Source organism: Natator depressus, chromosome 4, assembly GCF_965152275.1.
Source record: "Natator depressus isolate rNatDep1 chromosome 4, rNatDep2.hap1, whole genome shotgun sequence".
Taxonomy (NCBI): Eukaryota; Metazoa; Chordata; order Testudines; family Cheloniidae; genus Natator; species Natator depressus.
In genome coordinates, this window is record NC_134237.1 from 31,591,316 (window position 1) to 31,617,480 (window position 26,165).

Here is a 26,165-nt window from a genome sequence, read left to right on the forward strand (position 1 = left end):
TAGCCCCCATCTAAAAATATCATGTGATATGAAAATTTTATGGTTCTTATAATGTGTTTTGCACACACTTAGGGCTCAAACTATGGCTCTGATCCTCCTCAAATTGATGCTCACCTGCTTCGGATTGATCACAGCTATTGCATGGACATTTCAAAAATTATTCAAGATAAACGTTGGATTCTCTATTGTGGCTTGAGCCAAACTGACAAGATGGAGAATGTTAATTGTGCATGTACAGCAGGACTAGGGAATTGATTGTATTTACTTTCTAAAGTGATACTCTTTCTACAATATTTTTAATCCATAATATACCACATAGTTAACAGAGAAGAATGATATTCTTCCTACAGAATTCTATAGGGTGATTTACAAGGCTATAGGAAGCAGATGAGGGCAAAAGTTTTCCATCAAAACATTTTGTTGATGAAAATGGCTTTGAATCACAATAAATTTGTGTGGAAAATTTTCATTTTGGTTGAATTTTTCTGGTCTGAAAACTGAAATTTGCAGTAAAATTTTTCAGTTACAACTTTTTGTTTTTCTGTTTGGTTTTTGGTTAAACTACGGGGGTTTTGGTATTTGAAAACTAAAACTTTGTTTAAAAATGGTGGTGGTGGTGGTGTTCGGGGGGGGGAAAGAGAGGTTTGACAAAAATGGGTTCAAAAATTGAAATTATATTTGGTTTTGTTTTCCCATAGAAAAATCCAAAAATATAAATTGATCATTTAGGAAAAATCGCACTTTTAAAAAAAATGCATACAAATAATTTTAAAACAGCTCATTTTCTGTATATTTTTTCACTTGAATCCTCTCTGATTCTACTCCAGTCTTTTCCTATATCTCTCCAGTTTGATCTTCTCTTTTATTATCCTTCTAATATTTATTTCATATCCAAAAAAGAAAAAAAAATCCCATAATTGTCATGCAGAAAAAAATTGCAGCCATAATACACTAGCTGTCTGGAGATGTAAAATCACTATTATATAAGTAGCATATCTCCTTATGTCTAGAACTGAGAGGAAAGATGGTCTTGTGGTTAAAACACTGGACTACAACTCAAGAAATGTGGTTTATCTGCTGGGTCTGTAACCAATTTCCTGTGTAACCTCAGGTAAGTCACTTAGTATTTCTGTGCCTCAGTTCCCCATGGGTAAAATGATGACAATACTTCCTTTCTCTCACTCTTTGTCTGTCTGGTTTATTTGGGCCTTATCCAGAGCCCACTGAAATCAATGGAAGGAGTCTCAAATTCTTCAATGGGCTTTGGAATGTAAACTCTTCATGGCACAATAGGGCCCCAACCTAAGTGGAGGCCTCTAGGCACTAGCGTGAGAACAAGAAGATTGCTTACAACATTATAATATATATAATACACATGGGAATAGCAAGGTATACTATAATATGTATAGTGTTACAGTACATGCAATCTTACTGGATGATAATTGTTTGCGTTGCTGAAGAACATCAGGTAAGGATAATATAGCCAATTACTGGAATTAATATGGTAAAATCTATCTTAACAGCTCACCTAAGAGACCAGCAAACATTAAATGCCTAGTCAAGTGGTCTTTAGTTAAAATGCTACTTTTAAAGTGATCACATAAAACAGGCCCTTGGTGCAAGTTTCACTGTATTAGATATAACTAAAGGAGACCCTTTTTAGAAATGTATTTGTTTTTCAAATGTGGCTATTTCCGTTGCTCACCAGTTGGAATTGTGTTTACTTTCTTCATGTGCACCCCACGCAAATTGCCATATTGAGGTGTTCAAGCCAATCTCTGATCCACACAAAATCCTGAAAATTCAAACCAACTCCATCATTTTAATTTGCTAACTAGTGCAAAGAGGGAAAAGGGTTTGACGTAGGACAATGGATTAAATGGGCCTGTCACTGGTGCTATTTTTCTTGAATGCCTTACCTCCTGACTGCCACTCCGTGGCCTTGGTCAGTGAAAATAGCCAGCAGACTAATTTTGTAATTTATTTGGCAACAATTGTGACTTTTTAAAAAAAGACTGGGCCACATTCATCCCTCGTGTAACACCACTGAAGACAGTGGAGTTACATGGGGATAGGTTTAGGCCACTGTTCTTATTTGGAACTGTACATTTATAGATCTATACATTTAAAAATCCATTGAGAGCACAAGCAAGAAATCCCTTAAAAAATGAGAAATGACCCACACAGCTAATTGGACTGGATGAAGGCTAAATGGAGCCTGAATCCATAAGAATTCTGGTTCCCACCCCAGACAGACGTCTCTTCTAAGCTACCCCCATATCTCTGAGATGGATTTTTGTCTTCCTCCCACTTCTGAGTCCTTGATCTGTCTCCCAGGCAGCCCAGCCGGCAGTCGGCCAGCAACAATCAGCTGTGGGCTGAGCTACTGCGGGCTACTGACTCTCACTCACAGTTCCATCTGCACCATTTTGGGCTGGGCTGCACAGTCAGATAAGATCCAGCTTTGATACGCCCCTGCAGCTAACAGTGTCCCATCTTACTGTGGAGGTAATGTGATGTCCTTAGTATTTTACAGTTAGAACTCTCATGCCTCCAAGCCATTCTGTAGCTCAGTTTAGTATAACTCATCACAAGAAAAGAACTCAGTAAATGTTGCTTCTGAGGCTCTCATGGTGAGTGCTGATGTATGGCTGAGATTTTGAACACAGGTGCCTGAAGTTAGGCTTTGTTTACACTAGTACTTTTGTCAGTAAAACTTTTGACGGTCGGGGGGCTGAAAAAAACCACCCCCTGACAGACATAAAAGTTTCACCAACAAAAACACCAGTGTGGACAGTGGTATGTTGGCGGAAGATGCTCTCCCACCAACACAGCTACCGCCACTTGTTGGCGGTGGTGGTTTAATTATGCCGGCAGTGGGAGAGGTCTCTTGCATCACCATAGAGCGGCTACATGGGAGACCTGACAGCAGCGCAGCTGCAGTGGTACAGCTGTGCCACTGCAAGATCTACACTGTAGTGTAGACATAGCCTTAGACTCCTAAGTCCTTATCTAGGCACCTAAAAAAACACTGAAGTCACTGGAAGCTGCAGGGAGCTCATTTTGAAAAATCAGGCCACTTATTTGGTTGCCCCAATATGGACTTATGAACCTAAATTTAGGCACCCATTTTGTTAAATCTTAGTCTGTGTCCATATGGTATGGCATGCCAGTGAAAAGGAAGGCTCGGGGGGGGGGGGAGAAGAGGGAGTTAAGCTATGGTCATCAATACATTTAATGAAAAAGCAGCAGAAAACACACACACACGCACACATCATTTGTCAGTATTCCAGCACATGGTAAAAGCAGGGCTGCTAGGAGCCATTCACTAGGCAGTCCAGCTCTGGAGACAAGCTCCTTTAAATCTATGCCATAGAGAAGGCTGTATATATGTTTCTGTCACTTTTTATCAAGAATCATGGATTATTCTGAGAGCCTTCTAATAATCACCAGGTAAATCACCAAGTCACAGAGTGTTCGACGTGCTCTGGAGCAGAGCCCCAACAAATGGCTGGTTGGTCTGCTAAGCCAGCTGGCATGCTCTTCACTGTGTTGTGGGGGCGGGGAACCCAGAGCTTAATGTCTTCAAAGCAAGCCAGATGGGGGTGACAGACATCATGGATTTTGATCAAACAACCTAGAAGTCATGGGTTTTGTCACATTTGTCAGAGCCTGTGACAAAAATACAGCCAGGCTCATTAGAGGATTACTTTCAAATCAGTTTTCCCATTACACTTGCACCCAGTTTAAACTGCTTCATCAGGCTCCCTTTGACTCATTGTCCTCATCATTTTTCACAGCTGGTTTATTTTGGAAGCAGTTAGAAGCAGTGTGAGGAAGCAACGGCAGTCAACTTGGGAGAAGCACTGGTACAGTTTGGACTTCTCAGTGAAGTATTTCTGCAATCTAAGGGCTGAGAAACTGCCATGGGGCTGAGAAACTGCTGCTGGGAGGTAGAAGACGGGGGGAGAAGATTATTTTTTGTTTTGCTTTTAATATTTTAAACATATGTATTCATCATGGCTCCAAACAGGGTGGGAGTTTACAGCTGGAAGGGTAAGGCAAAGGGGGGGAAATATTTTTATTATTAAATATATTTATTAAATAACGTGTAACAGGAAACTGCAGCTGGGGGAGGGCGCAAAGGGAACACAATATTTTTCAGATCACATGCAATCTCTTGCCTGCACACAGTGTTGGAAGGGGACTTACCTGAGTCAACATCAAAATGGGCAAAGACCTCATTTAAAATACAAAGTAACTTTTATTAGGTTCCCTCAGTCCCTCATCTAGTAAATTTAATATGAGTCTGGAAGAAAGCCCCCTTGAGTTCTATTCCTGACTCTGATACTGAATTGCTATCTGGCCTCTGTTCTCGGTCTCTCTTTTCTTCCCTCTGAAAAATGGGATAATGACCCAAATTTATCCTTGGGTTAAGTGGGTGCAACACCCAGGGAGTATCTGGGTCAAATTAAGCAGTGAATTAAACAATGGTGTAACCTTTATATTGGGCACAAACTGATTGCAAAAGAGAAGTGGTAAAGAAACATAATTTGCACTAATATGGTAGTCAGTGAATGGGTGAATGAAATGTGTACTACTTTACAAACATTTCCTCAAAAATGTTTCATAGCTACTGGTTGGGTCATCAAAAACAGGGGAAAGTGCTGACCACCTCTACTATTTACATATAAGTAAACTATGCTTATTCTGCTGTAAGGCCTGATTTTGCAGCTATTGTCCATGGAGAACTCTGAATGACTTCAAAGGGAGTTATGTACATATAAGGGCTGCAAGAGCTGCACAAAGAATGTGAAATCTTTTCTGGGGGCAAAAAAAGGCCTAACAGCTGCATCTCAGAGCAGCAAATAATTTACTGTGCATGCTCGGAATGAAAGTTACAGGACCTGATTATGATCTTTTTATTTTGTGAAAGTTTATTTATCCTCACCTGTAATCAGAAATTATTACGGGAATTTATTGGGAGGAAGAGCTTCACTACTTACAGCGAACATCACAGGAAGTTGCAGGGAGAGATTTTTAAAAGACTATAGCTCCCATTGTTGAATGACTTGAAAACCTGAGTGCTTTTGAAAATCTTATTTCCTTAACTGCCTACAGAGGAGCAGAACTCTTCTGAAGACCCAGTCCCAGCTGTGTGTGCTGTACACTTCTGCAAATTTGGCCCTAAACCTATTACTCTGTTTCTCTCTCTTTCCACTGATTTTTTTTTTTTGAGCCACGCTCATTTTTCCCATCCCCTGCAGTAATCTTATCTCATTTAGGAGCTAAGCAGCCTCTTTGGATAACAAGCCCCTACTGAAGTCCATGAGAGTTTTATCATTGATTTCAATGGAAGTGAGAGCAGGCCCCAAATGGACTTGATATAAAAATATTCATATAACAGGATACCAACATCCTAGGCTTCAGTTCAGCAAAGTACTTGAGAACATGCCTAACTCCAAGCAAATGAATATTCCCACTGAAGTAAGTGGGACTATGGTCATGCTTAAAGTTAGGCAAATGCTTAACTTCACCCTTGCTAAATTAAGGCCCTCATTATTAGTTTTAGCATTTGCATTCTGGTTCCATTGATATTAGTATTTTGTAGAGTTGTGGCAAACCGTTTTCCAGGGATAAAAATGTTTTGGTTCACTGTGGTTATAATCTGCCATTTGCAGGGTCATCTTTCTTGCCAGACTTAATGATCCCTTTAGGGTTATGATTAAGGGTAAACCTTAAAACACTGTTACGTAGGGCTCTTGAGACAGACAGGAAGGAAGAAGGAAATGTCTGGGTTATTTTGCTCTGCCAAATATTTGTGGTGAAACATACTGTGAAAGTAAACTGTAATCAGGGTGAACATATCCGAAGTTCTTCAAATATAAGAAATTTACCTTAATTTCTTGACATTTACATTTATTTTTGGGGGGGAAATCAAGTAAAAGCAGTGTGATATTTTACTGAACAAGGGCGGAGTTTTCTCACCTTACAAACACAAAGATTCCAGTGACGGCAATGGGAATACTTGTGTGAATAAAGTAAGTGGTATTGGGTGCCCCATGTGTTCGATATGATGACACATAGTAATCAAGAGTAGTAGGACATACTGTCATCATGACAGCACAGAAGTGTGTTATGCAACGAGATTCTGATAAGCAACTGCAAATTCATGTTTTATCTCTTCTGCTCTTGCTGTGTATTCTAAGCATTTCAGCATCCATCATCAGAACGGATCACCTTATTAGAAAGAGTGTGGATCATCTTGACCAAAATTCACCCGTGCGAAGGTGGTAGATGGGCCTTCTCCAGGCCCAAAACCCCACTTAAGTTCTCAAAATAGGCCTCATGCCATCACTGTGTACAGGTGTGAACTTCAAATTAACAGGCTTCATTCTAATTATTTTGCTCACAACTCCACATTTCAATGCTTTCTCTGTTAACACCCCCCCGACACACACACACACACTATATATATATATATATATATATATATATATATATATATATATATATATATATATATATATATATACACATATATACATACCAAATACTGAAAGGTGACCAGAAAAGGCATTGGAGATAGTACGCAGTGCAAGAGAGGAAATCAAAACCAGAAATGTGGACTCAGCCGCTGTTGTTCATACTATTCTCACAGACTCAACTAAATCTGATTTAGAGAGCCCTTCCTCAGCCACTACTGCTGCTACTGCTATAGCCATGGTCACTGGGAGACACTTCTCTGAAGAAGAGCATGGTACCATGCTGCTTCAGCAAAGCCAAAATTAAAACACTCATGTTTCAGATGCTTGTATATGTACCAGTGTTTCTGTGGAACTCATTAGATGTTAATAGTTTTAGACAGGATGGATCAGGAAAGGATCTCCTTGCAGCTCTGCTTGCAAATCTCCTACATCCAAATCCAGTTTTTCCACTGAAAATGTTAGATCATTTTAGGGAAAGCAGATTAAGGGTTAATTCTGAGGGCTGTTGAAAACTGTTTGGTACAAGAGTGCCAGATGAATGGCGTCTCATTCAGCAGTTCTCTTTCACGGCATCATTTGAATGTTGTCCTGGTGGCTCCCAAATTATATATATAACCCAAAGGCCCAAATTCTGACTTCCCTACAGGGCAGCTAAGGAAGAAGAAGGGACTCCAAGCAACTTCTAATTCTCCCTTGCCTGACCCAGGAGGCAGATTCAATTTAGCTACTTGTTCTCCCTGCCTGAAATTCACCCTTGTGCAGAGGGGACCAAGAGCTTAAGCAGGATTAGAATGGTGCATAGTTTTTGTGCTGGCTCTGTACACAGGGGTGAATTTCACTCCTGGGCCACATAAAGGAACACACAGAACTCCTTCCAGCCCTGGGAACCAAGAAGGGGTATCTGCGTAGCGCGAGACTGTGTCCATGGTCAACTTCCCCTGTGCATCAGATGTGAAGAAGTGCTGGGAGAGTGCTTCTACAGGTGTTGTTCTACCTTGGCCCTACAGGTGAGCCTCAGCATGCCTGGCAGCATTATGCCTGCTTTTGCCTTGTAACTTCAGCTATCATGCAAGAGAGGGCACTTACTTCTCCTTGTTTTCCCCACTCCCTATTGTGCAATTATGGCTTCTTAAGCCTTAAATGAGACCAAATGTCAGGGGTGAAATCCTGGGCCCACTGAAGTCAATGGCAAAATTCCCATTGACTTCAGTGTGGCCAGGGTTTCACCCTATATGTGGAGACTATGTACCTCTGGGTACCTGTTTGTATGTTGGATCCCATTGTGTGTGTGTGTGTGTGTGTGTGTGTGTGTGTGTGTGTGTGTGTACGTACACACACACACACACTCTCTCTTTAGAAGTGTTAGGACTGTATTATCTTACACTGTCTCTGTTTATTTCAGTGGGAATGTTATGAGTAACTGCTTCAGTTCAGACAACAGGCTGAATGACTTAGTGGATACCCCAGTGTCCAATGGTATCTAAACTATTTTGACCTCTCTCTAGCACATGCCTGTTTAAAATAATAAAGGATTTTCTTAATGACAATCCCTGTTACAGAGACAATCTGCAGCTCATTTGCTATTCCCTTTTCACTTTATTTTTAATGGGCCCTTAAAACATATTTCCCCTTAAAATTACAACATCCTTTTCAGCCCTTTTTGTTCATAGGACTTGTGTGCTCATAAACAGTTTGAGCATTCCCTTCACACCTGCAATGCACATGTCTGCCTCTGTTAAAGACTCTCCTATCAATCCCTCACTGATAACTAATGAGAACAGTGTTTATACAAAGGCACTTGTCCTTTTCACTGTAATATCATAACAGCATTATTTTTAAAGCAAACATGTTGCAAGTAAAGATGGGCCTGAGCTGCAAAGTTTGGATACAGATTAAAAACTTCCCCACTGTTAATGGGAATCTCTAGTTTTGAATTATGGTGTGTAAACTCCTATTTAGCTGTCTTCAGTAAAGCAATTAATGTACATTTCAAAATAAGACTTTCTATTTACAAGGTACCTTTCCCATGAGTCTCTACAAGCACATTACAAATATTAATTAAGCCTTACAACATCTCTGCCAAGTAAAAATGACTATATCCATATATCCATTTTACAGAGGAGTAAACTGAGACAAAGCAAGATTTCCTGATATACCTAAAGTTTCACAGCAAAAAAGAGCTGAGTGGGAAAAAGAATCCAGGAGCCTTACTTACTCATTCCTTCTTTAACCACCAGAAACTGTCTGCCCCTCAGCATTCCATAGTTTGTTTCTCCTATTTTTGAACTGTAATCCAGTGATAAAGAAAACTCTTATATTGTTCTATATTTATTATGTTGTCTTTTAATTTAGGATTATATATTATATTTATATATATATATAATATATATATTATATTTATTTTAAAGTGTGAAACAGATTTAGGTATATAAAATGTAGGCTTCCTTCATATACAGTTCTGCCAATTAAATTCTGACCGGCAACAGCTGTGCAGCAATTTGGGGGGTTATTTCTGGCTTTGCTACTGACATAGGGAGGATGGTATCTAGACCAACAGTTTCAAACTTGGGTGCCTAATGTTAGACACTTATGTGGATTTAGGCAACTAAATAAGTTGTTTTGAGAGTTTTACATATCCACAGCTCCACCTGAAACAATAATAATGCTTTGTCCTACGTGGTACCTTTTATGCCTTTGAGCAACTCAAATGTTTATAGTTCACATGGTCCCTAGTTCTAGCAAGCGCTTTTCTCCCCCACCCCTTGTGCACTCCGTGCAAGGGCCAAGTCAATCACATGTCTTAGGGAAGCACAGGGATTGTTCCTGCCTTGTGACTCATACATGTAAATTGCCCCAAAATTGAGGGCGGGTGGGGTGGGGTGGTAGCAGGGAGGAGAAGCAGGCTCTGCCATGGCTCTATCCACACACCAGGTAACAGAACTGGCTAGGAGCACTGGGGAATCAGCCTGTATCAATCCAAGGTTTTCCACAGTATTTTCTTGAGGTCCCCTGGGGCAATGTGACACAGACATGAATAGGGCAGAATCTAAATGCCAGTATCTAGTCCTCATAAAATTTACTCTTACAACATCCCTGGGAAGAAACTAGAGTACATATGGGGAAGCTGAGGGTCAATAAGATTAAGGCTCTCTCCCATCTGCATAATGGGAACAATGAGGGTTACCCCTCTCACAGGCATTTGTGAGGCTTAATTAGCTTGTGTCTGCAAAGTGTTCTGGGAGGCTCAAAAAGGAAGAAAATTTCCATGTAAGTATTCTAACAGAGCAACACGAAGACAAGGCATAAAACTTCTGTAGGGGATCCTGGAAAAAGCGTTCTGAAAATGCTTCCCATTTACTGTAATTTGGTATCCCAAAGGCAAAAGGGTTGCTTTTCAGAAGCATCTTGCTCTTATAATTTTCCCTGGCTGGGATGGTTCAGCAGTGGGGAGCTGAATGATAGACAGTCTTTTGTTTAGTTTCCTCACTCTGGGACGGTTTGTGCCACCCTTACTCATGCGGAGTTGTATCTTACCTCTCAGACAGCCCCCGCCCCTCCGAAATGGATGGAAATACTCAAGGAATAAGATGCTGCACCAGCATGAGTATGGGTATGGGAATCTGGCCCTGGAAAGGCACTCAGATGCCACAGTAATTGATGGCCATGATATAAGAACCTAAATCAAACAGAACCAAATAAAATTAGTGTCAGGAATATTTTCTCAAGTCCCTTCAATTCAAATACTGCTGTAAGGGCTTGGAAATATTTATTTTTGTGCAGAAAGCTTGATTTTCTGGTTAGACAATTAATTCGGCATAGCGCAAAACACTGCTTAATAAATAAGTTATAATACAAATATTTGTTTGGTCATCTATCCTTTTAACAACGAGAACCAACGGAGACTAAAGTTCAGTTGCAATTTGTTGCAGCTGCTGTGGCAAGGACCCCCTTGGAAATGTAATTTCAAGAGGATTCTTCTTGTTAAAAAGCCATTTCCTTGTGAAGGGGGTTCTGGAAGATAGCAATAGGGAGAGGGGGGGGAAAAAAAGCAAGCGCAGAAATTTACAAGCATTCCTGAAAAGCATTTTGAAAGCACTGTATTAATTTAAACAATTGCAGATACATTTTTACCAAGTTAAACAGTTTAACCCTTCCACTAAAACTCTATATTAAAAGTGGATTTTTAATATAAGTTTTGACAGAACTTTGGCCTCAGTGAACACATTATCCTTAACAAGATGCACATGATGTTGTGTATGCCACCCAGCTCTGCTCTGGAGTTTGCTGGGAGAGAGAATAGCAGCCCACCTTTTTTCCCTGGCCCCTTCCAGAGACATCAGAATGCACTGTTTCCATACAGATACAACTCCCATGTGTTGCCCAGTCCTGGCTCCCTCACAAGAGCTGGCTGAGTTATTTCATGGTGAATAATATTCTTTGAGTCATTCATAAACTGATCCTGATTGCTACTAATTTGTTTGTTATACATAAGTATTCATTCAGTAGTCTGGATGAACAATTTCAGCTCCATTAGCTGATCACAAACTGTTTACTTCATTCTGCACCATGTGTTTGGTTACGTAAAACTCATAGTATCATTCCTGCGCCCTGACTGGGTGATAAACTGAAGAGAAAGAATGACAAAACTCCAATACGAGAGAGACCAGATGGGTGAGGTAATATATTTTATTGGACCAACTTCTGTTGGTAAGAGAGACAAGCTTTCAAGTTTACACAGACCTGAAGAACAGCTCTGTGTAAGTTTGAAAGCTTGTCTCGATCACCAACAGAAGTTGGTCCAATAAAAAAAAATATTAGCTCTCACCATCTCTCTAATATCCTGGGACCCACACAGCTTCACCAACACTGCATACCACTCCAATATGGCTTTTCAGACTGTCTGTGCTAAAATGTGGAAACGTCTAGGATTCCAGAGTAATTGCTACCTCTACTTAGTGGCCAACCACATATTCACAAATAACTAATATGACCTCACATACAGTAGTCCAATGAAGTTGGTCTGTTTACTTCTGAATGACCTTGTTTAATATTATTTATCTCTACCAATACTACCTTCTTTCTCCTGCAAGAGGCCTGCCTCCCATGTATGTCACCCTATAACCATGCCCCAGATACATAATTGGGGTGAATGTATTTTCTGACCCAAGACAGACCTCTTCCACTGGTGAAGGACACAGCTCCCATGTGGGTTACCTCCTTTGCAATGCACAATTTACTCTTCCCCTCTCTAAGTCACTTCAGTGTGCTCCCTTCCGTACATGAGACAAACATCCTTCCTTGCAAGATCCCCCTATTCAAGAGACAACTCTCTCCTCACTCCATGAGCTATCATCTCCCCTCTGAGAGATGGATGGGGCACTGACTCTTCATCTGAAGGAAATGCATGTGAATGACCTCCCAAAACCTAACCCCTTTGTCCCATTGGAAAGAAGGCAGAATCCTCTATCTGATCATTTACACTTCCACGAGAAGGAGAACCAGGAGGAGAGTAAACTCACCGTCCAGTCCTCAGAGTCACTCCCCCTAAAGAAGACTGGACTGACACCAGATTCTCTCCATCTGATCCTACTCTCTCATGAAGAGAAGCAGTCTGTAGAGAGGTGGGTGAGGAGGGAACAGCAGATTTACCAAGCCTGATTCTACCCATTATGAAGAGAGGAAACATGATGATCTTGGCTCAGTATTTACTCCATGGAGTCTTCCCCCCACATGAAGAGAAGTGGGAGGGAAACTAGCTTTTCTAATAACATGCCTTTCACCACTCTGTCAAGAGAAAATGTGAGAGCCTCTTCATTTCCCTATCCCCATAATGAAGAGAAGCTGGATAGAAACTGGCATGTTCTCCCCAATCTTCAACCCAGAAGAGGAGAAGACAAGCGGCAGATGAGATTTGTGCAGTCCGTTCGATCCCTACTGGGACAGAGGCTTGTAAGACAGCTTCATTTAGCCTGGTCTGCAGCCTCTTCTGAAGGAGAAATTGAGGGAAAAGATCTCCTAAACTCATCTTTGCTTCTCTGTTGTAAAAGAAACACTTTTTTTTAAACACCAATCTGTAAATATTTTTGGACTGAGCTCAGATAACAAAACAGAACAAATAAAAGAACCCCAACATATTCTACATGAACACATATGAGATAAGAAAACTACAAGAGAAAGTAGCCAGAGCATACCTGTTGCTCTAGAAGGATAAGGTGGATACAATTTTCAAAAGCATCTGAATTATTTAGGAGCCTAAGTCTCAATATCAGAAGTGACTTAGCATTTAGGAGCTAAAGCCTTACTGGCAATCATTTGAAAATGGGATTTTGGCTTCTAGGTCACTTAGGCACTTTTGAAAATGTTTGCATTGCAGCTATCCAAACTGTACCGATCTAGATTAGCTTTGACATATGGTTTCAGACTAGTTGTGTTATGCATATTTTTATTTGGTTTTAATATGATTTCTCATGCTCTTCCTAATTAATCTTGTTTTACTGCAACCCATGTAGTTTTAGTTTCTTTGGGAATTTCATTAAACTGAACAGAATCGGGGAAACCGTCAAAGTCTAACATGATGTATTAAAAGAAGGGTGTCTGGAGACTACCCTGCTCAGAATTCTGTGTCAAAAAGAGCATCATCTAAGGAATCTTTTCCCATAAGGTTTGTTACTTCCAGGGTTGTGGTCCTAATGATATACAGGAAACATCATGGATGAATATGAGGTTTCAGGGATGTAAGCTGGCTACTGCAGTTCAGAGTATGTTATATATATATTTATATATATATATATATATATATATAAATATAACATACTATACACACACACACACACACACCCCCGCTGGTATTCTTTATCATTCCATTTAAAAATATCCCTACTTAAAAAAAAAGTCAAAGTCAGTTCGGCAGTCACAAGCCCTGCAGACGACTGGCTCATTCAATGCAAACTTTATAAAGTGCATGGAACTGAAGCCTATACTTTCATTCACTGGACTGATGTGTCTACTTGTAAAAACATACACAGCCTGGTTAACACTTACATTATGTGGAGAGAATGAAGCAGAGTTCCTGTGGAGCTGAGTAACACCTCATACCCTGAGCATTTGCAGAACAGTCCACCTTTGTCATGTGCTAAAATGTATTAAAAGTTGTACTATTTGCACTACATATGTGCAAAGTGCAGTTTTCAAAGATTAATAACTGTCATATGAACACTATCATATCAAAGACTGAAGGCAAATCCCATGGGACTGAAGCAAGTGCTTAAGTGATTTCTTGACAAAGGGCTTAAACAATGTTATCTTCCTTTCCTCCAGTCTTTACTCATAGGAAGTCCAAAGCAGTTAAATGAGGAAGCTTTTTATTTTCATTCATGATTTTAGATATGCTCATTTCAGAATCAATGACTTCTGTGTCTATTTGCCCAAAGGAACTAATAAATCATAGATGGGTATGGGGCTTGCCACAAGAACAATGATTATTGTGAGAACCATAACTATGAAATCACTGTTGATTTGTACTTCAGCCATTTGGTATAATTGTATATGTCCATTTATGTCTCCTTCCAAGGTAGAATGTAAGGACACATTGTGTATTTGTAACATGAATTTTTGTAGCTAGTTCTAGAGCTCTGTGGAATTTTCACTGTGAAGCTGAAAACCTGAAATTCCATTGTTTTCAAGTTTCATTTTGAAATTGAAAACTGCTCTGTTTTCATGAAATTTTGAGGGAAAGTGGATCTTCATTTGCAGCAAAGAGAGAACATTTAGGGCTGTCAAGTGATTAAAAAAAATTCTGATTAATTGCACGGTTAAACAATAGAATACCATTTATTTAAATATTTTTGATGCTTTCTACATTTTCAAATGTAGTAATTTCAATTACAACACGGAATATAAAATGTAAGGTGCTCACTTTATATTTATTACAAATATTTGCACTGTAAAAAACAAAGTTGAACTTACAAATGTAGAATTATGTACAAAAAACCTGCATTAAAAATAAAACTATGTAAAACTTTAGAACCTACAAGTCCACTCACTCCTACTTCAGCCAAATCGCTCAGACAAACAAGTTCGGTTACAATTTGCAGGAAATAATGCTGCCCACGTCTTGTTTACAATGTCACCTGAAAGTGAGAATAGGTGTTCACATGGCACTGTTGTAGCTGGCATCGCAAGATATTTACATGCCTGATCACTAAAGATTCATATGTCCCTTCATGCTTCAACCGCCACTCCAGAAGACATGCGTCCATGCCGATGATGGGTTCTGCTCAAGAACGATCCAAAGCAGAGCAGACTGACGCATGTTCATTTTCATCATCTGAATCAGATGCCACCAGCAGAAGGTTGCTTTTCTTTTCTGGTAGTTCGGGCTCTGTAGTTTCCATATCGGAGTGTTGCTCTTTTAAGACATCTGAAAGCATTCTCCACACCTCGTCCCTCTCAGATTTTGGAAGGCACTTCAGATTCTTAAGCCTTGAGTCAAGTGCTGTATCTATCCTTAGAAATCTCACATTGGTACCTTCTTTGCATTTTGTTAAATCTGCTATGAAAGTGTTCTTAAAAAGTGTGCTGGGTCATCATCCAAGACTGCTATAACATGAAGTATATGGCAGAATGTGGGTAAAAAAAAAAAAAAAAAAAAAAAAAAAAAAAAAAAAGAACAGGAGACTACAATTCGCCCCCAAAGAATTCAGTCACAAATGTAATTAACACTTTTTTTTTTTTTAACAAGCATCATCAGCGTGGAAGCATGTCCTCTGGAATAGTGGCCAAAGCATGAAGGGACATATGAATATTTAGCATATCTGACATGTAAATACCTTGCAATGCTGGCTACAAAAGTGCCGTGTGAGCCTGTTCTCACTTTCAGGTGACATTGTAAATAAGAAGCAGTCAGCAGTATCTCCTGTAAATGTAAACAAACTTGTTTGTTTTAGCAAATAGCTGAACAAGAAGTAGGACTGAGTGGACTTATAGGCGCTAAAGTTTTACATTGTGTTGTTTTTGAGTGCAGTTATGTATAACTTACAAACGTAGATTTTTGTTGTTACTTTCACGATGACGAGACTGCACTACAGTACTTGTATGAGGGGAATTGAAAAATACTATTTCTTTTTATTACAAATATTTGCACTGTACACTTTGTATTCTGTGTTGTAATAGACATCAACATATTTGAAAATGTAGAATATCCAAAAATATTTAATACATTTCAATTGGTATTCTATTGTTTAACTGTGCGATTAATCACAATTAATTTTTTTAAATTGCAGTTCATTTTTTTGAGTTAATCGTGTAAGTAAATTACAATCAACAGACCTAATAAAATTTCGTTCAAAGCAGGTGTCATTGAGGAAAATTAAGCCAATTTTTGATCAAGGATGGATCTGCAATGAAGACATGAAACTTCATGTTTTCACTGTAAAAGTTAAGGCAAATTTTGCAGACAAATCACCACCTGGAACAAAATTATGAAAGTTTTCCTCCTAAGGACTTTGGCTGCTGTGTGGGGCTCTCCATGTCACTGGAGTCACAGCTCAGTGAAGCTAGCTTCAATTGAAGGGTGCCAAAGGCACAATCTAGCCCTTAAAGAATTTTCAAAGGACCCCATGAGGCTTTAAGATTAACAGTTTAAATGTACACAGGACTTTACTTTCTTCGATAGTTCCTTTCATGCTTAAGGATCCTTAGACAATTTACAATCTCTACACATCTGACACTTCTGCCATGGACATGAAGCACAGTATTAAGCATGTAAAGCATCAACCAAATGGTACACTTACTGTGGGATCAGGAAAGTTTGGTGAAGGTCACCAGGGCAAAGTCTACTTATAAAAAGAGTGCCCTGGGATCTGGCCAGAGATCTTTAATGTCCACACAGAGGAGGCCAGGCCTCTGCCTTTAAAAAAAAATCTTTTGGATAAAACCTTAATTCTTGATGTGGCAAAGCTTAAAACAATAAAGGGACACATGAAAAAACAAACTCAGGAACTTGTTTCAAGGGGCCCCCTTTGGGCAGAATTAAATACCTACTGTACTATATGTCCTGGGATGCGTAGTTGTAAGGCAGTCAGTAATAAGACCCAGAATGCTTAATCAACTAAACAGAATATGATAGAGATGTAGTATACGGCCAACAGACACAAATGCTTAGTTTTATCTAAAATTAAAACTGTACATCATTCGCACATACAAACCTTCAGCTTAACTGAGCTCAGGTAGGTGCTAAAAAACCATTTTCAGAGGGAAAAAATGTTATCAAACGCTTTCTGCACCATTTGTCTGTGTAGTCTACTGAGACTGTTAGATCTTCAGGATAGGGATAGCCTTTGATATGTGTTTATACAGCTTCTAGCACAGTGGCACTCCAATTTCAGCTGAAGGCCTCTAGATGCTACTGTTATATGAACAGTCATAAATTGTAATAAATATAAATAATTTAGAGGAAGAACTCCCATAAAATAGTAAGATGTTAAGAAAAAATATTAAAGTGGACTCAAAGTGAGACATTGAAAGGAAATAATTCCTGCCCAGTTCTCTAACAGGAAAAGAAAGAAAGTTTCCTCAGCCACTTAACAAGACTGCTAACAATCTAAGTGTTCAGATTCCAGACAGCTAAAGAGGAGGGCAAATAATAATTTCTTTGGTGGCCTTTATAGATGCTAGCAATTCTGGTTACTTACATAAAATTATTGTGGCTGGATATAGTTCTGGGTACTGTAGTTAAATTATTCTTGATCCTGTGGTTAAATAATTGGTGCTGTCTTGCTTGTTAGCAATTCAAGAGACTGTGGTTACATTTTTGGTGTGTTTGGTACCTTTTATTGCTGTGTTCTTAGGATACTGTGGTCAATTACTGAATCTCATGCTGTTTTACTTGCCTGCTACTAAAAAAAAAAATCTCATCTTAGCATTTTCTAGGATGTCACAGTGTTAATGCTGGTAATTATGTCCAGTTGGGAAACACTAGTATGTAAATGAGCTGGTGAATATTAGAGGTGTGCAAAGCTCTGCCATTTTGATTCAGTTCACATAATGCTTATAGTCGAAACACACACACAAAAAATCCACCATCTGAACTCAAAGGTTTGCTTGGTTTCAACCTCTTCTCCACTTTCCTTGCCTGTTTCTCCCTTAACTAGCCTTTTTTACCCTCTCAGTTTCTCACTTGCTCTTTCCTCTAACCTCTTAACCCCTTGTTCTTTTCTCTTCCCCAGCTCAGAGCTATTGCCCACTCCCTCAACAACTCACACCACCACCACGAAAGGTTAGGTCCATTGAAGAACGGCAATGCAGTTCAGCTTCTCAGCATCTGCTCTTTTGGCCATCTGCAGTGGGGGAAGTGACTGGACTTGGTAGAAGTAGGAAGGAAGGAGGGACCTGTAGCTGGGGTTAGGGAAAAAGTTGTGTGGGGGGGGTCTACTAAGACCCATGCATTAGTAAAGGAAAGTAGTTGGAGCTAGTAGGTGGATAGAGCACAGCAGAGAGGATAGAGTCAGAAGACGGGAAGGACCTTTACCTACAGTAGTGGGTAGTACTCAGCAAGGCTGAAGCACAGAGAGTGGAGAGTCTCCAGGAAACAGAGGGGTAAATGCAAATTGTGGTGAAGTGAGGTATGGAGGCAGCATACAAATAGTCTCACTGAATTCAAGGGAATCTTCATTACTTTCAACCAGGAGTAAGAATCTTGCCCATAAAAGTGATAATTTTAGAACAGTGGGGGACAAAGGAAAGCTTGCCCGGCCACTGTGTAAACTACGCATGATACGTAGCTAGAAAAATTCAGTTGGCAATGCTGCTAACCTGGTATTTTTCATTAACCTTAAATGGTTTCTTTGTTTTGTTTTTAAAGATTCTAAATCCATAATCATTCTCTCAAGAAGCCAAAATAGTAGCTGTTCCTAGAATTCACACATCTAAATCAAAGTTAAAAAGAAAAGTGAGAGGAGGTGATGGCATGTCACAAGGCCCTCTTAGAATAGCACATTCTTACACTATTCCTGCTCAGGAAAAGAGTCCATTGATTTCACTGAGCCTCATGGAGCAGCAACTAACCTGGGGCCTGATTCTGCCACCTTTCCTTGTGGGATTACTTATGCGAGTCAGTAACACAGAATCAGGCCCTTACTGAGTAAATGGAGCCGCGTGTGGCCCCATAGGTGTATATATTTTCCCTAGTGTGACTGCTAGTACATGTTACATTTTTGTGGAAGTGGATAAACAACCATAAAATGAGAAGGAGTGACAGGGATGAAGGGACAGCCAAAATCCAAATAATTTAGCAATTCTATGAATACTTGCTCTTGGCTATTGAAAAACTGCTAAATTATGTTATGGCTATTTTTAAAGAAATAATGCTTATTGTATAGGCATAATTGTGTTCAAGTAGTATTCAAAATCGTATTCCTCCTGATTGCCCCTGTATGCGTATGTCTACACTGGAGTAAAAGACCTGAGGCATACCCAGGACTGGCCTGGGTCAGCTGACGTGGGCTCTCAGGGCTGCGCCGTGCAGGATAAAAATTGCTGAGGTGTCTCAGGCTGGAGCCCAGACTCTGGGATCCTCCTCGTTCCTGGGGTCCAGAGCAAGAGATCTAGCCGAGCCCAAACATCTATACCGCAATTTTACAGCCCCGCAGCCGAAGCCCTGCAAGCCCAAGTCAGCGGACCCAGGCCAGCTGTAGGTATTTAGTTGCTGCATAAATGTAATCCGAGCCCAGATTCTGCTTGCCTTACTCATACAAATATTCCCGTGGACTTCAATAGGAGCTTTGCCTGAGAAAGATGTGCAAGATCATCCCTTTTGAAATGAAAGCATTATGAAGTGTCAATTGCTAGAGAAAACATATCAATATTCCAGAGAAATCATGAATACATACATCCATTTCTTTAATTGACTAAATTAGAGTCAACTGTAATCTTGATGTCGCAGATCATCATAGGATGTAAATAAATGTAAGAAATGCACCAACAGCATACTGGTCTAACACAAAACCACATACCCACCCACAAACAACTAATTGTTGGCTATCGTTCTCTTGTTCAGCATGAACCAAATTCTTTGCTGGAAGAGTTCTGTTGACTTCAGTTTAGCTCTGAAGGTAAATTTTATTAATTTTTTTTTCCACTTTATGCCCTAATTATTAGGGAAGCCATTTTCTATTTCTACGTAAAATAGAAGTCTCAACATTTTATTTCTTTGGTATTAAAAAGGTACTGCTATTTTTATCAGACTAACAATCCCGCTATGGAAAAAACGTCAGCGAAAAAGATGTAGGAAGCGATGCTCTTTTAACATACATATCAAGTTCCCACTACAATGTCTGATTGTCTAAACAAATCAAGGAAGAGTACTAATTTAATAAAGCTCTATTTTATGAAAATTATTAAAATGTCTTAATTGGTTTGTGATATACGATACCACTGTTTAGAAATTCAGCAGCTTACCAACTCTGAAACCATACATGTCAACAAAAAATGATCATGACAAGATTCGCTTTTTTTTTTTTTACTGAAGTGTTGTGTTAATTATCTTAAAGAATGAGAGAAAAATAATGTCTAAGAATTATTGGTTGTAAATCTCAGCTATTTTCATGGCTATCCAACCCCACACCTAACGATGTAGCCACAAATGAAGATGACGCTTCATTAATGAGAAAATATAATGAATACATTACCCTCTCAACAGGAGCCAATCCTGTATTCCCTGCTCAGGATAAACAGCCATTGATTCTAATGGGAGTTTTTCCTGAGTAAAGAGTGCAGGAATGGGGCTCCTTGAGCTAAATCTTGTTTGCCTTTCTCAGCCATGTAATCCATTAAATATTGACACTATTCACACGAGTAAACTGAGCAGGATTTTGGCTGAAGTGATATTTGTAGTGCAAATTATATGAAAACAGGATCTGTAAACTAAGTGGCATCTTCTTTCCCACTAAGGACATTTATAATTATATACAGATGTCTCAGTGTGCTTTGCAGTAGAGCATCACTAATTCGTGCTAGTGAGTGAGAGCCATTATAAATTAATGAATAGTTCAAATTAGCAAATAAGGGCCCACTCCTGCAAATCTTACTCCTGAGTAGTTCCACTGACTTCACTGGGATTAAGTGAATTGCATCAACATCATGTCTTTAGCGCTAAAGACATCTTATCCTGAATAAGGATGGCCATGTTAATACCAAATAGCCAGATTCTGTCTTCCATACTCTTGTTTTATAGTACATTACTGTGGGAGCAGCAGCACAGAAATTAAGGGACTGCTCAGAGAGCAAGATATTATGGGGTGCGAGAATGGGTGGCAAAATTTGACTTTGTGATTAAACACAGTGAAGAAAGCAAGGCAAATGAATAAAAATGTACATTGCTCCTTTATTTTGTCAATGGCGAGTTATAAGTCATACTCCATTGTTTCCTAGTAAATGTAAAAGTAGTAAAAGAATGCAATAATCTTAGTAATATGAGACTTTGCTACAGCACCTGCTATTAAACTTTTGCTCAGAGGTAAGGAATTCTGTGTGAATTATAAAACAATTGTGGGGTCTGAGAAGAGAAGCTACAGAGATTCAAAAATCATATAATTAGCTTAAAATAAAACCCTAATCACATATTGCTAGTTTTGCATGCACTCAGAACAAAATAGCTACATCCAATTATTAGGAAGCTGCAGTGAAATAATTCAGTGAATTCAATGAATCACTTGAATTTGCAGCTTCTTCCTTGCTTTAAAGAAAGATGTGAACAGGACAGGGACCCTTCAGCACTGGAAAGGAAACATACTGAGTGCCTGAATGTTGGCAGCTCCCTTGCCGCAACACTGTCTGTTGCTTATGAAAAGCAGCTGTATCTGGAGGTGCTACTAGTGTCTGATTGTATGAAAACCAATATTTTCGAAAGCAGAATAATGCATGCTCTAGCTATGTCATTTATACAATCACTATAATGTGCCATTCAAGTGGAGACCTAAGAGATGATAGAGGACTGATGACTTAAAACGCTACTTTATCATTTGCCTTCCAGGAAACATGAATGCAGAAATGTTTCAGTCAGATGTGTGTGTGTGTATATATATATATATATATATCTCCAAAGCAGGGGGAGGAAGGAGTTGTTGTTCACAGCCAAATCAGGTTCCCTTCCTACTTCTATAACTGTAACTCCTTTTTATTTCAGCTCAACTTTGCCCTCCCCATCCTGACGGCTGTCATTCTGACTCCAGCCTAGCATGGCCATGACCAAAGAAAACATCTGCAAACATTGTTGGGTGTCCCAGAGTGAAATATGCAAATCTTTTCCTACTTCACTCTCAGCACAAAACTATGCGCAAGAATTTTGCTAAAATATTAGACTAGCAAGCCTTCTGACCCTCATTAGTACACTTTCACACAAGAGAATTTCTCCTGCTCAATCTCCTACTTGTGATTTTTATGAAGGGTTTCATTTTATCACTAGCAACATCCTTTTCACTTTGAGCTCTAATTTGACATCTGTTCAAACTTGACTAACTAAAATAAATAGCAAGCAGCTACATCCTTTATTCATTAAATCATTTTATTATTATTATTATTTTTATTATTATTTTTATTATTAATAATGGTTTTATTTCCAGCCATCTTTATGAGCAAATCCAGCAGAGAAATGCACAAGGCAATCGTTTAAGATTACTGACTCCCTCAGTCAATTTGATACTTTATTTTTCTTAAGGTTTAAAACCGTATCAATCCCCCTTACATGTACTCCTCTAAAAACAGTGTTGTCTTTGAGAGTCTTGGAGAAGTGAATTCATTTCATTTTGGAAGGAAAGCTCTGTCAAGAAGAGAGGGACTACAAATCTGACTTTTTTAAATATAATAAAGTTGAATTTTAGACCTATGTGAAGTAGGGAGGGAGAGAGATCACATAAAAAATCATCACACACACATTAGGGAGAGAAAAAGAGAGATGTGTATATGAATTGTGTCCTACCTCTCCTTGCCGATGATGGTGCTTTGGAGGTTTTCCCATCTGCCCTTGGATTTTGCCCTTCTTACTGCTCCCAAGTGCCAGTCCCTGGTGGATGCCTGCAGATCTGTTGGTTGCCTGCGTTGGAGCCTCCCCCATCAGGGTGGACTTGATTGAGTTCACCTTGGAGCTGGAGCTGTCTAGCTGGGAGCTCTCCACCATCAGGATCACGGCTAGTAAGAGGAGACAGCAGGAGCACTTATTCCATATCAGCAGCATCATCTCCCCCTCCCCACCAAAAAAGGGATTTAAAAAACAGCAGAGGGATAAAAAGAAAAAAAAATTCTCCCAAAGTTTGTTAACAAAACAACTCAATAGATTTCAATGCCACATGCTCAGGAAACCGCTGTCCTGGGAGAGACAGGAAAAAGAATCCCCTAAAAAAAGTACAGTCTAAAAGAAATGAGCAACATTCAGATCAAGTGAAGTGACGGCTTTTTTCTCCAGATTCTTGAGAAGTTCAGGAAATTTTTTAGTGACTGGGAGCAATAAACTGAGGCAATTGCACCCAGGAAAGCTTCCCACCAGTGGAGTCACCCTGCAGGTTTGCTCAAACTTCAGACGAAGAGTCAGTTACTTATTTCCCCCCACTCCTCCTCTCTTGCTACACAAGTCAGCAGGGAGAAAACTCAAACCAGATCCAATCCAAGCAGCACTGTCAAGGGCTGGGATTAGTTTTGTTTCTCTCTCTCCCTCCTTTTTATTCCCCTCCCTTCTTCTTTCTTTCTTTTGCCTCAGTCTCTGTAGCCAGTGTTTGTGAAAAGGACACGTTCTCCTCCTACAGACTAGCTGGTGCTGGGGTGAGGGGCTCCAGGCATCCGGCAGACAAGGCAAGTCCTGGGGACTGAAGACCTGGAGTAAGGATCACACAGGCAGAAACAGACAGACATCTAGACAAACTCACTGACAAACTCCTTAGCACAGATCTCTACACACACTCACTGTTCTCTGACAGTCTCCCACTGCCCCCTTTACTTTTTATAGCTTTCCACAATGGATTTCTCTTTCCTCCGCCCCCAGTTCAGAGTGACAAAGAGTGAAACTGACTCTTCTCATCCCCCCCTGCACCCACCTTCCCAACAGCAGATCTTTCTTCCCATTTTGGCTGGGAGACGGAAGTATCCCCTGTCTTTAGGAACACAGGGGCTGTATCTGTCTGTGTCCCCCTGAGTGACCAGCACACCTCCTGAACACATGTACATACACACAGTGTTTCAGGGATCAGCATACTCGAGGACACATATCCCTTTTCACTGGACTATCTGTAAGGCTCAGATGTTGGCACCAAGGCATGGTGTTCAGAATGAAATCAGGAATTTCAATGAAGTCCATGATGAGTTTGTGCTGCAGTGGTGGCTCCCTCCTGCAGGTTTGGGCCTAGCTCCATAGGCACTGGAGACAGAGATGAGGGGGCAAGGGGCCATGCGCCCCACTTTTAAAAACCTGGACAAGAAAAAATATATATATATATTTATATATATATATTTGGTCCAGCCAGCCAGCCCGCACCCAGGTCCTACTGGGTGTAACATGCTGGCCATGTCCTGCTCTGCACTGTGCAGCAGAACTCAACTGCCAGCAGCTGGAACTGCAGAAGTAGCTCCTCTTGGCACCAGGGACCGGCCAGGTCTGGGATACAGGATGGACCAGTTACTTGAGGTCTTGTTCTTGCTGGTAAGGAGCTGTAGGGAAGATGGGCTAGGGCTCCAGCAGGGTCAGGCTGGTGGGAGAGGCTCCCTCAAGGGCTCTGGGAGGGTCATTGGGTGACGATTCTGTGACTTCCTCCTCCCACCTCTGCTGTGAAATTTACTAAAAATAAATAAATAAATAGTAGCTTTAATTATCTAGGATGAGAGTAAAAGTTGGATCCTGCCAGAAAATGGTGCACTCTGCTAGATCCTGCCAATGTTTATACCCAGGCCCCCAAAATTCCACTGTCTAAATAAAAAATGTCCAATCATTAGTAGTGTGCAGAAAAATTCCACAATGAGACATCTTGGCACTGTAGCTCCACAAAAACACAGATCCAGGACATGAATCCTTCTGTATCCCACCAATTTGTGCGCCCAAGCCTCTAAATTCCATTATCCAAATAAAGAACACATCCAACTACTATCAGTATACCAAAAAAAGTCCTGAATACAGCACATCTTGGTACTGCAGTGCCACAAACTTCTGGATCTGGGATGTGGATTCCAGTAATTTTGGCATGCCGCTTCTCCAAATCCCACCACCTAAGAACCCATCCAACTGCTACCAGTGTGCTAAAAAAAAGGTGCATGGCACATCTCAGCACTGCAAACAACCGGAGACAGGCAATGGAACTGGGGACTTGGGTGCAAAAATCAGCAAGATCTGGCAGGATCTGTCTAGATCTGGCTTTTACCTATTAACTGCAAGGGACTCACTGCAAAAGGCTCACCCTGGGTCAGTGTCTGTACTGCTGCAGACGGGTTACAAACCCTTGATTCCTTAGTATGTATGTATGTATAGTGAGTGACAGGAGGGGAGAGAACAGTTTTTCTTATAAGTTGCTTATTTACACACTTAAGTGTAAGCAACAACATTTTGGGAGGTGAGGAGTTCAGTAACTGGGTCTTCACGGGTTCTTTTCCTTCCACAGGGCTACTCATCTGAAATAGAATCAATCATTTCCACTTATTATAGCCCTTTACATGGGTAAGGGGGAGGAATAAATTAAACTTCATTTCCCTTTTCCCTGTTAAATCAGCAGTTGTGTGAGAGGAAATCACTAAGGCATGCACGGAGGAGGGAGGGCAGAGAGACGAAAGCCCCTTGAAACAGCATCCCTTATTCTTCTGATTCTGTGAGCTCTCTTGCTTGGCTGCGAAGCTGTGGCTAGATACTTTTTAAGGAGATAAGGAGCTGTGTCTCCAGCAATGACCTCATATGAAACATTGCCTTTTACAGTCTTTTAAAAGAACACAGAGGACTGTTTCTGTCAACGTGTCCCAATTTTAGGCTTTGTGGTAATCTAGAAGGAGCTCCTGGTAATGGGGAAGTGAACCTATAAAAACTTCAACTCAAGCCTTTGATATTTTTTTTTTAAAACCCAATTTTACATGGAGGAATTCTTTAAAATCTCTTTTTTCTTATCCAAAGAGGTTATCAGCTTCAGTACTCATTTTTAGTATGGATGGATTTAAAATTAGTTTCATTTCTCAGAAGTGGCAGATCAACTATAGAGCTTGGATGTTAAATCCATAGGGTCCTAAAATAAATTGTGTTGAGTAGTTTAGAGTCTGATTTCAGGGTCAGATAAGTCCTTGTTTTAAAGATGAAATTGACTTTATTATGGTCAGTACAAAGGTTTATAAGTTTCACATTTTTCCTATCCTAGCCTTTGAGCAGAAAGGGAATGAATGTGAAATGAAACTTCATTAACAATCTGACAGTTTTTCTTGCTAACAGCATTTGTCTTTTGCCCCTTTGTGGAGCCAGGATCAGGTTAGGAAATGAAGGATGGTTTTTGCATTTGCATCTGTGTATAATCATGGAAGGCATTTCTACAGGAAAGTGCTTTGAAATTTCCTTAGGAAGGAGAAAATAATCTCCCCCACCCCCTCGCTTTTGTTCACACACCTTTCCCCCATGTGATCTAGTTCATCGGAAACCTGTGAGAGAAAGCAAGGGCAATCATCTATCAG

General features: G+C 40.0%; 1 protein-coding gene across 3 annotated transcripts in view; it reads right to left on the reverse strand.

The window, feature by feature from the left end:
• The window catches only part of DKK2 (dickkopf Wnt signaling pathway inhibitor 2), an 86,148-nt gene that overhangs the window by 33,287 nt on the left and 26,696 nt on the right, over nucleotides 1-26,165 (reverse strand). For 2 of the 3 annotated variants that reach the window (XM_074949991.1, XM_074949989.1), the window contains exon 2: nucleotides 22,462-22,670. In XM_074949991.1, coding sequence (XP_074806092.1) covers nucleotides 22,462-22,659 — 198 coding nt within the window. In that variant the 5' untranslated portion in view covers nucleotides 22,660-22,670. Of the gene's footprint in view, nucleotides 1-22,461; nucleotides 22,810-26,165 lie in introns of those variants that run through there. The other variant, XM_074949990.1, reaches the window with a different exon arrangement.